Here is a 12,510-nt window from a genome sequence, read left to right on the forward strand (position 1 = left end):
ATTTTTCTATCAAATTCTATATTTCATTCACATAGTCCAAACCTCTCTATTCGCATGAAAGTACTACTAAGTGAAAAAACTTAGTTCAATGTATCTATGCTGAATTTATTAATGTATGTGTATATAAATGCCATGATAAATGCAATGACGTGCGAATATTTCTTACGTTTATTGTATCTCAGAATATGAGAAGATCTTGCAGCAAACCATGCAAAATCGGTTTCCTCCGCAGCCGGCTTAGATTCGTTGGAATTCACGTGACCGACTGCTTCGTCATTCTTCTAAACGTTTCCTATATTACGTCGAGGAAGTGGAGAAGTTGTATAACTGTTTTCTCAACGCTCGACAAAATTTCAACGAACTCGTGCAAATACATTATGATTCGTGGCAGGTGTCCGGTCACATCAAGCGCATTCGTAAACGCCAGCCTGTGTTTCGTGCTCTCTAATCGGACGTTCGATCTCGTCCATGAGCCCGTACATTCGTTTTCAGGCAAAATGGAGCGTGTATGATGCACGGTCAGGGAAATGGATCCGAGTAATGGCTCGTGAGCAGCTCACGTTCGATCTATCGAAGAAAATTCCTTTTTTCTATATGTTTTATTTTTAATAGCAATCAGAATGTAACGTATTCTATAGGGTGAAGTAGTGTCTCAAAAAATTGCTACTCTTAATTCTCGTGACGAGGACTTCTCCAATGGCAAGATTCTTGTAGCCTTTCTTCGCGTCTATTGGGAAAATTTTGGAAAATGAGGAATAATACGCTCGAAAGTATCCATGAGATTCGTGTCGGTGCATTCCTCGCGTTAATTGCCAGATTCCACGTTCCTGATTACCAGTTAGCGCATCGTAATATTCATTTACGATACCCACACCGGTGTTACATAATGCGAATGAAATCGTGGCCGCTTGTTGTGGGTGGAAAAATGTAATACATCTGATTGACACATTCACACAGTTATCTGATCGAAAAAGAGCGAACTGGAGACTAGTTTGCTATTTATTTTATGCCATTAAACTCACGGTTTCGTGAAACCGTGAAGTAACGTTTGGATAAATAAGCTTTTCGATTCAATGATTATTTTTAGATTGAGACAGATTGCGGAAGGGAAAGTTTGTAAGAGACCTGCGTGGGAAATATCTGATCGGTGTACGTGAAATGTTTTTTAAATAAAATGTTAACCACGTAGTCTCTTCGAGACACCGTATTTATTCGTGAGAAATATTGATTTCAGAATTTAAAAATTCTTCGAGTCGTCACGGTTTCTTTTTCAAATAATTTATGCATTACGAAGTTATGTAGCTGGAACAGACTTTTTTAATAACGTTTTCAACATTTACCAGATGTTAATGTGCTTCCGAAAACCAGTTACTAAACACAAGTTACTAAATTTCATCTCGTATAAAAACACCATACGAGTACTCTGATTATTCACGACGAAGTGATGATTTTTATTAGAAATCTTCTTCCTTAATCTGATTTAATTTGATCGACAATAGAGCCAGATTTAATGTATTGATCAGTCAAATTCAAATTTTCATGATACATTTATTATTCAGAGAATTCGTGTATCATTTTTCTGTTTTGTATCATTTCATACGGGATTTCAGATATACCGAACGCAGATCGGTTTTCAGCTTCGATCGTATGCATATTATCGTGGTTATTAACGGTACCAGATGTTGCTCTTCCGTTTTATGATATAACATACTCCCACATATATACCGCGTTCGAATCTGTGAATTTGCACTGCGCTAAATTTCCAGCAACGAGACTTTCAGTTTTGTAATATTATTTTCCTCTTCTACCTTGCAAATTTTGTACCATCGTTGAATCGTTCTCGTGTTGCTTTTATCTCCATGTATATGTTAGTCAAATATCGCACACGTTCATAGAAAATTCTTCAACGAAATTTCTAAAATGATTTGGTTTGTGAAACGATATTCGAAAATAATGCAATTTTAATGCTGCTAATAAACATTTCCTGAAGATTGCGTTTGATTTATTTCGGTGCTTAAACTAGTTGTTTACGTAACGTTCCCGCTTATTTGATATCACTGTGCCTAATTTACGAAGAATACAAATAGCTTTGGTCTCGCATACGAGGACTTTGAATCATTTAAAGCCCGGTCGAAGTCAGTTGGCCAGTCAAGGTCGTTTTCCCCACTATATACACTTGACCACTTTCTGAACGTAAATCAAACGTTTAACCCTTTCACAATATAAATACCAGATAAAATGATTCGGATATCCTACCGAATATGCTACTACAACATCAGTATTTTTGCAGTCATTTACTTATAAAATTATTATGTTATAAGGTTAGTCTAACATAATTATTTTTCTAAGGTTTTAAAGCTTTTTAGTAGATTTCTCTCGGAGACGAGTTTGTAGTTAATGGCTATAAATTAAACGTAAATTACTAAAATTTATTGCTCATGAAAATTCGAAACTACCTACATCTTGCATCAAGCCATTAGAGAAATGCCAAGACAAAGAAACAACTCTCTTCTACTGTCCCTCTTCTCCGTCGTTATATTATACTCTCAGAAAGTGACACGAACACATCATAATAGCAATAAGACAAGAACCGAAGCGACAGAATAATAATTACTTATGAGCAGATAATAATTATTCGTATAAAATAATAATCAAATAATAACTCATCTCGATGAGACGTGCAACTTCTATCAACGAAAAGAAAGATTTCCCCTTTCAAGCTATTCCATTCGAATAATTAATCGCGTACCACGGAAAAAACTCGTTCCACGGTTCGGTTTGAATAATTGAAAAATGTCGAGGTTCGCGGCCCGATACACGTATAATATTTTCGCATCGTTTATTCGCGGTATCGGGTCGAAATCGAGCGCCTCCGTGTCGACCCGGTCTCCTCCTGGAGTCGTTCTTCTCACGCGGTATCGCGGGACTATTGTCGCGGCCGCTCGTGCACGCCAACGGTTCACATTCGTTAAGAAATTACTTCTTCATCTAGGTCACACTTACACGTTGTGGAACAATGAACGTTCATTAAGGCGGGCACATGGCATATACACGGTGACGCGCGATATCGATCTGTTCCGAATTATTAAAGGCAGAAAACGCGTCTGAAACGCGTCTGGATACGTCGCAACCGCGAACCACGCGCCGTGGCAGACGCGAGAATTCCCCACGTTGAATTAATGGCACGTAACATTGTTACGAAAACGAACGTAATGGAGGAATGTCGCTATTGCAAGAAACTATACAGGCTGCTTGGTAACTGGTGGTAAAGAAGTCGAAAATATAGAATACAAATTTTTCGTTTGAAGCTTTGTTTTCGAGAAAATCGACTTTGAATTTTCGCTCGGTACGCGCGCACTTTATCGCGTCTCGTTATAACGGATCTCGCTGTAGATCGTTGTCTCGATGGAAAAATTAAAAAAAAAAATTTTTATTCTATATTTTCGACTTCTTTTTTCGCGTAGAATCACCCCCTTTTCGCTTGTACCACCAGTTACAAACCACCCTGTATAACTATAATCGAGTTCCGATTTAGCTTCTTGTCTTGTGTTTCTATCGATGTTTCTGTGTCTTTATGCCTCTTTATTATTGCTCGAGAAATTCAAATGTTCGTGTCTCTCTTGTTGCTCCATATCGTGTTATCTCGTCTATCGTCCCTTTTTTATTTTTGCTGCTGGTCGTTACAAAAGATTCTTAGCAAGGAGGAATCTGGTAAATTAAAATGGTACTTTCTACGATCTGTAATTACACAGTTGGTTAGTTTTAATGGCTTGATTGATCGATAGCTCGCTTTAGGCGTGGCTTTTATGCAAGTTAATGATTGTATTAAGAATGGTCTTGTGGGTCTTGTGAATGTTTTAATATTGTGCAGTCCATTGGCGCCGCTGTAGCGACGTAATGAACATTATTATATTTATAGTATAAAATACTATATTCGCATTTTGAAGCTCTTTTTTTCTTCTTTCTAATATTTCACTATAGAATATTTGCTATTTAGTTTACTAATAATCGTAAAGGTAATCGTGAAACTCGAGAATAAGTAACAGTTAGTCCAATTAGTCGTGTAATAATACGACACGATAGAACTATTTCAGTGTTCAAAAAACGAGTATCGTAAGTGCTGCGCAAAATAAAACGTTCGACGAAGCTTATCTTGGATTATTCATGCCACAAATGCGCAATTAACCAGCGATTAACTGATTACGTGGGCTTTCACGTTGTAGTCTAAGTATTCGGAGATAAATTATACTTGTTGCATAGACTGTACCGTTTCAAACACCGTGTATACTTTAACGGGTGAATACCACTATTTATGGACATTAAGACTACGATAATATGCAGAAAATGACACCTCGTACCAAGCACCTACGTACACGTGTACTGGCCATAAATTCGTCAAAAATTAAGAAACCGTCGAGTACCATCTTTATGAACCGTTCGAAATACTTAAAATTTCAAAATAACTCGCAACTATTGGAGTTTCATAAAAATTTTGTGCTGACGATATTTTTCTTTTCGGAACTAAATTATCGTGAAACTAGAATTTTGTTCTGTAAAACGATCGTTAGGTTTTAATTTTCATAAAAATCGAAGTTTCAGCGAAGAAAAGAATAAAGAGTAAGGCGAGGCGAAACTTTGGCCACAATATTCTTTCATTCGGAATATCCTTCTCGATATTCTGAATGGAAATATCGCGAACACGAGTTTTCGTGTGCTCTTCGCTCTTCGCAATGGAGCCTCGATTTTTGTCATCCCCCGTATCTTGAGAAATCACCGAAATATAATTTACCGTGTGCTCGAGGGGAAAAAGGAGAATGTGAACGACACTCGTCAGACTGGTCAGAACAAGAGAGAGTAAATAAAAGCAAGCCCTGCATACCGAAGTTCGTCGTACGCATACGCATATATACGAACATCTTCGTTTATAAACACGGCCACGCGCGTGTCTACAGGGTTTTTTAAAAAGTTGAGGCTCAATTTTGCGTATAGAGATAATTAATGTAAAAAAAAAGAGCCGCTGATAAACTTTCCAGCGATTTCTTTCCACTCGTTATTCACAGCTTTGAAAATCAATAAAAAAAATATAATCTCTATTGCCATATTTAGTATAATGCGTAACAAGTTCGCGTTTTCTTTAATTTCTTTTTTTTTCCCGGTACAACAATGATAATCTCGTGAACTTTCAGAATGGTGTCGCGATTTTAACAAAATGATTAATGAAAGTATCTGTAACATTTTCTGTTGAAATATTTGACCTACTTTTTATTAAATCTTTTTATTCGAGTTTTACAGATTCTTTCGGAATTATCTTACCACGTTATTGATATGTGTATCAAATTAAGTTTGCATTCTTACTGCGTTAGATAATGTTCGTTGAACTATTCGATCAGTTACGAAATTTGTAAGGGTCCGTCGTTTATTTATTATATTGGATGGTACCGTTTACCGTTTCATAAATTATATGCGAATACGATTATTAAAACTTACGTAACAGTTCGAATCTCTTTATTTAGTTCTGAAAATAGCCTAAACTACCCTGGAACCAAATTTTTCTCGATTCCAAAGAGATATACAATCTTTCGCACACACATACATACAGTGCGCAGGCATACAGGTATAATACACGTATCTCGAGAATCATAATAACTTGGACCAATTATGGAAATAACCAATCTACGTGTCGAGTTATCTTCGAATCGAGTTTATCAAAAGTCCAAAGGAATGTTCAACGAATTTTAGACGTAATACAGCGAAAAATATCGGTGCATACGCGAGTCATAACGGCCAAAGATTCTTCTCGAAGGCCTTTGGCCGGACTACTTTGGCCAGGAACTCGAAACGTCGAGCGCGAGCCTCGTTTTATATCGGCTCGGAACGAAGAAATTCCAACTGGATCGTTAAGAAACCAGCTTCCCAACTCCGCTCCTCGCTACATCCACTATCTTTTCCTGCAAAAGTGTCAAGAGAGATCTAAAATAACGATTCCTCGGCGATGATCGCGGGTCCGCGGCTCGCGAAAGTCGTTCACCTAATCGGTTCTTGCTTCGAGAACCATTGGAAAAAAGCTTCGAACACCGATTGCCGTGTAGCTATTACACGCCTCTGTGCAGGTGGATCCGTGTGTCGTGAACACAGGTAGACAGCTTTATGGCCGAGCAAATGTGTGACGCGTGTACAGGCTGTACAGAAAAAAGGGAACGCCCCGATACTCGAATGATATCTATTCGAATCATTTGCATAAATAGCTGCTTAAATAGAAGGTGACGAATTGTATTTTTCGTTGATTTTTTTTACTCTAATGTCACTTTATGGTTGAAAGTGTTTTTTCCCTTTCTAACCGAATTATTGTCAAGGTTATTAACATTTTTACCTAGTGTTCCCTTCCTTCTGTTTATTTCTTCAGGACAATATTCGCTGAATTATATGATCTCTGTTTTCCTTTCTGATTAGGAGATTTTTTTTATTTTCAATGTTGTCGATATTTCTCGCTAAAGATATTTTTTATTCTGTTCATCCATTAGAGATGACTCAATAATTTTATTTGTTTTGCCTGATCAGATCATATCCTTATCTTCAAAGTCATCGATATTCTTATCCCAAAGACGTTGTTATTATATCTGTGCATTAACGACAATATTGGAATTCTGTTTGTTTCTTCTGATTAAACAATTTTTTTTTACTTTCAAGGTCACGCATATTCTTTAAAGAAATTATTGTAACGTTTCTCTATAGTTCTCAGTTTCTTGTAGCTGTGACATTTATTTAATTATCCGAAGCGTCCTACTCGATTACATTATTTTTTATCCTCAACGTCGGTATTATCTTGTTCCTAGAAACGTTTCTACGTTGTATTTATTCTTCGCAAACAAAATTTATCCAATTACTTGAAGCGTCCAGTTTTTCCCCTTTCCGACCAGCTACAAATTTCTTGACGTTGCTAGGTTATCGATGTCTTTTCACGCGTGAAAATTATAATTAGTTCCGCGTGCAATAGGCAAACAATTGCCGAAAGACAATAGGCAATCTAATCTCCGTAAATATCTCATAATCCAAGAGATAGTAGTCCTCGCTATCTCGGTTTTGAAATTGGTGTATCAGGTGATGCCGGGTTTCGTGGCTTTCCAATTAAACACATCTTCGAAACTGTGTTGAATCGAAGGAAACCGACGAAGAGCGTTGTTACAGCTATGGGAACAGAGAAAACCGAGATACCAAGATATGAAATTATCTTCTTCTCTTTTCCTATTAGATTCTAGGCGGTTTGTCAATAAAAACCGGGAATGAAACGCAACGCAAGAAACAGCCTAATGAATATTTAAGTCACGCGTAGCGTGATGTTTCTCGTAACTCTTCAAGATGCATTAACGAAATCATCGTGGCAAGTTTCATAATAGATATAATCTATCGAAGACGGTGAACGCCAACCGCAGGAACGCGTATCTCAAAGAGAAAAGAAATATTCGACAAATACTTGAAAGACGGGAATTGAAAATACACTAACCTCGTTTAGAATCTCTTTTTCAAGCTTTCTAATGACACGACTTTTTTTCTTATCGAACTCGCTATGTATGAAACTAATTGACGTAGTATTAATATATCTATGGATGAGTTTTCTGATTGTAGCCGCCTATTCTATCTTGAGAAAATTCTCGATTATTTAAAATTCAAGTCGATCATTCCTAATTCGAAATTCCTAAATTTAGGAATTGTTTACGTGCGGAAGAATTTTATCTCAGTATTTACATCACGGCAGATTGGTATCTTGTTTTTTTTGTCTTGAATCGCGTAATAATCGATGTACCCATGGATTACGTTGCATAAAAGCGGCATGTCTCTATGTGAATACACGAATAATATTTCTGATTCTTGTCAAACTCGACGACCATTGGACGTTGATCCTCGTTGCTGTCACGAGGATCAGATACGCTTTATGATCGATGAGTTCGTTTCGATAGAAACTTATCACTTTTGGGATACGTTTCACGATGAGAATGTTTCATACGGTACTAGTAAAAAGAAAAAAAAAATGCAAAAGGTGGTGGAACGAAGCGCCGTTAAATGGAAAGAAAACAAATCGATTGGAATTCGGTATCTAAACGCGATTTCTAAATTTCTTGAGTAATCGATATTATTATCTATTTAAAATCTGAAATAAAATCAACAGAAAATTCAAGGAAATCGTTCGTGTGTGAAGAACGAGGAGAAGACGAAGAAGAAGAAGTACTTCAAAGCGCATCACAAACAGACGAAACATGTGCATAATGTGCACTCTACGTCACGCGTCATTAACGCCTATCTGCGATATCTTCAAGGCTCGAAAGCGTATTTTTTCGCCGCCGTGACCAGAAGAAGCTAAAGCAGGTTCTAAGAAAATATAATCACCGCACGAACCGTATATTTATGAAATTGAATAATATATCAATGGAGATTAACAATCGGAATCGAGGTGCTCGGCCTACTTTTACCGCGTTGCGTTCTCCATTTTGGTCCATCGGTCAGGAGATCTCTTTTTCCAACGATTCAGGTATTTATTAATATCAAAGAAGGCTACGCAGTTACTTACTAAATAATAACATTAACTAATACGACTGTAATCGTGTAATAATCGTGTAAATATTGTTTAACATTTATATATTTATAGGATACACGTAACTGTGGCCACCAAGACCTTATCCAACGATTGAGGTATTTATTAATATCAAAGAAGGCTACGCAGTTACTTACTAAATAATAACATTAACTAAGACGACTGTAATCGTGTAATAATCGTGTAAATATTGTTTAACATTTGTATATTTATAGGATACACGTAACTGTGGTCACCAAGACCTTATCCAACGATTCAGGTATTTATTAATATCAAAGAAGGCTACGCAGTTACTTACTAAATAATAACATTAACTAATACGACTGTAATCGTGTAATAATCGTGTAAATATTGTTTAACATTTATATATTTATAGGATACACGTAACTGTGGCCACCAAGACCTTATCCAACGATTGAGGTATTTATTAATATCAAAGAAGGCTACGCAGTTACTTACTAAATAATAACATTAACTAAGACGACTGTAATCGTGTAATAATCGTGTAAATATTGTTTAACATTTATATATTTATAGGATACACGTAACTGTGGCCACCAAGACCTTATCAGCCCTATCAAATCTAACGATAAATAAAGAATAATAATATTTAAAAATTGAAAGGAAACCACATTTAGTGATCTTCACTTCACGCTCACTCCCCGAGAATTGGAAAATCTTTCTTTTAGAGGAATCAAATGAAAAATTGAAAGAAACGATCGAAAGATCTTTCTTTGCAATTACCCAGACTTGTATCGTCGAGGATAAACGGAAAATGAAACAACAAATCAAATGAAAACTGCACTTACCCCCTAAGGACACCACTGTAGATCAGAAAACAAATACCAGAAGCAACACCAGCCACCACTAAACTCATACCAGGCGACATCAACATTTTTCCATTCATTGAACAAGCCTCTCGAATCGAATATCAATCGATCGGACGGTGTCTCTGTCCAACGACGATAGGATTGACGTTTAATTATAGCTGATGGATCCACTTGACTGTTCCTTGCACGCTGATCGATATCGAGTCCATTTTTCTTCCCTTTGCCGAACGTTGACGAGATGAAAAAGAAAAAAGTCTTCGAAACTCTAGCTACTCGAATCTGTTAGTACGAGTTTGTTAGTCGAAGATGCTCCGAGAAATTCGATTTTGCCTTTGTCTCTCTCTCTCTGCGAATATTTGGAAATATCCCCGAGAAACTTGGAACAACTTCTATACAGACACTGCTGACTCTGATGACTGATTCTAGTTATTTGATCGAGTTTCACGATACGCTGCAACGTTCTGGTTATCTGATACAGTCGATAAATATTTCTCGATCGAATTCTAACGATATCGAGCCGAACTGATTGAGGAAATGCATCGACTTGTTGTTGTTGGTTGATCTTTAAAAGGAGATCCTCAGGCTGTTTGAATCTTTTCAGAACTTAATGATACAGATCTGGATTATTGCAGTTTCTTTCCTCCTGCCTGTTGCCTATTCAGTTCCTTAAATAAATCTCTGCCTCATCTTTTCTCCTTTTTCTTTTTTTAAGTCAGATTATATAATTTTTTTGTAAATCTCTTCAGTTCGATTATTCTTGTAAATATTTCTTAAGTAAACGTCCGTCTCATCGCTGTTTTCAAAAATCAATGGACAACGTATCGCGTTTGAAGATTCTTTTCAAACGAAGTTCGATTATCGTAATTTATCTTCTTCTTCATATCCGTCTAAATATTTAACTCGGTTGCTTAAATTAGCCTCTGTTACGTTACCGCTGTTAGAGATTAATAAACAGCGTGTCAGGTTTGAAGATTCTTTTCAAACGAACAAAGACGTTCAAAGATCGTTCGGAACGATCGAGTTTCTCGAACTAAGGGGAATTTTGAATATCCGCCGTGGGATGTCGGCACTTTCACGCACTTTTCACGCTGGAAATTTGAACAGCGGGCCGATGATACCGTTATTAGATCGGTAACTGGTATGCATCCAGGAGATGTGAGCGGGCCGCACGATAAGATTGAACTGAAGCAGAGCTAAAGTCCCCGCGTGTAGACACACGTGCACCTTCTCAGCATCGTTGCGTACCACGCTAACGCGTTATTCCATGTCGACACTTAGCTTCCTCTAGGATGCAGCTGTCCAATGGAATAGCTGCATTTTCCATGTAAACGTCGATATTTGCAATTCGTTCCAGTTTTAACCTTGCGCCTCTAGTCGAACTTTGGAATTATTTCTTCTAGAACATTTTTTCAAAAAAAAACATGAAACCTGGAACAAGTTACTCCATCATTCGTGCAATAGCTAATACGTTTAAAGACGAAGAAAAATAACGAAGATTATGACAATACAATTTTTTCCTAAAAATCATATTCTTATGTAAACTCTTTTATGGCTTCTATCTTTTGAAATATTTGAGTTACATCTACAGAAGAATAATTTTTCAAGATCTTTTAATAGAAACGGATGGGAGATTGATTTAACAATCTTCATAAATTAGTTGGTAGTTGGTCGTTTTCTCTTTCACGGATTCGAGGCGAATCAATTAACATAAGAATCATAACGGCGCTTGAAATAGCGGGAAATATTTCCTGAGAAAACGACCGAAGAAAAAGCTACGCGGTTATTATGTAACTTTTATCTAAGTCGTTAAGTCGGTATTGTCTCGGTCCATGTCGCCTGCAAACAAAGTGAAAATCATTCGCCTAACAAAGTACACAGCATTGAGAGCGAAATATGATCGAACTCGCTCGTAATTTTTCATTTCACTTTTCTACGGAGATTTCGTGTTTGATTCGATTATCTTCCTGTGTTGTCATACGGCCTGCAAGTTACGTAATATGTGGAAGATCATTTTAAGTATTATTTCAATACGCTTATTACTTTGTTATATTTTACTTTTTTGCGATGTTATTTTATTTATGCACTATTACTAAAAAAACGTCCTTATAACAGTTACTAGTTCTGTTTCTTTCTTTTAAAATTAGACGTATAGTGCTTATGTTAGTATCGTAAATATAATTGCATATGTACAATTTCCATCGCGATAATTTTAATTGTTAGATAAAGATATGTTAGTAATTTCGATTAGTAGCGAAGAAATTTCGAAAATTTGGAGATCTCTGTAGGAGAAATTCGGAATTGCAGAATTTTTTTATCGTTCCTAGTGATAAAACAGACGTTCTGTTTGGTGACGCTTCGTGCGCCTACCATTGGGCTAATAGAGTTCGTACCTCGTGTACGTGGTTGCCTATAACTTAGGCGCGTCTGACTAACGCCGTCGGTAACCATTAACCAAACTGTGTCGAATAGGACTTTTCTACTTCAACCAGGCAACAAAACCAACAGAACTCCTCTATTCTTCCAACTTCATTTTCATAATTCTTCCAATCGTATCCTTTGCTATTCATCTAATTTATCCTCAATTTATTCCTACGTACATATAAGGCAACTTAGGCACAAGTGACATTTCACTATTCTATAGTTTCCTCAAGTTTCGATTGAAAATTTTTAGCAATTAACACAAGAACCTATTGGATAATGAAATAGATATATTAATAAGTAACCTGGATTTTTTTTTATAGTTATGAAAATTCTTAAAATTCTTTGAAGATTAAAAAAAGTATTAAGATGAACAAAATAGATGAATAGGTATTATTTTTGTAAAGAGAATTAACTTATCAAATTTAAACATTACCAAACTGTCAGTGTCTTAAATATTCTCATCTGATTGAAACACTTATTATCAGCGTGGAGATTTTTATTATCAAGAAAGAGTTCTTTGACATTTTCAAAGTCAAGAGCTGACTAATAACAAGTGCATTCTACTATGACGCAACTCGATTATTTTTCTTCTATTGCAAACTTGTTCTGCGGTAAAATGATTTGTTTCCTGTAATAGTTTACTCCGCCTACGTGGGAGATCTAAAGTGTAGA

The 12,510-nt window shown here is 36.4% G+C and overlaps 1 protein-coding gene across 3 annotated transcripts in view; it reads right to left on the reverse strand.

Moving 5' to 3' along the window:
* The window catches only part of LOC126871999 (uncharacterized), a 57,496-nt gene extending 46,889 nt beyond the window's left edge, over window positions 1–10,607 (reverse strand). The window contains exon 1 of one of the 3 annotated variants that reach the window (XM_050631438.1): window positions 9,397–10,601. In XM_050631438.1, the coding sequence (XP_050487395.1) occupies window positions 9,397–9,494 (98 nt within the window). In that variant the 5' untranslated portion in view covers window positions 9,495–10,601. Of the gene's footprint in view, window positions 1–9,396 lie in introns of all 3 variants that reach the window. The other 2 variants (XM_050631436.1, XM_050631439.1) reach the window with 2 other exon arrangements.
* Between the last annotated feature and the right edge of the window lie 1,903 nt (window positions 10,608–12,510).

The sequence above is a fragment of the Bombus huntii genome, chromosome 12 (assembly GCF_024542735.1).
Source record: "Bombus huntii isolate Logan2020A chromosome 12, iyBomHunt1.1, whole genome shotgun sequence".
Classification (NCBI taxonomy): Eukaryota; Metazoa; Arthropoda; class Insecta; order Hymenoptera; family Apidae; genus Bombus; species Bombus huntii.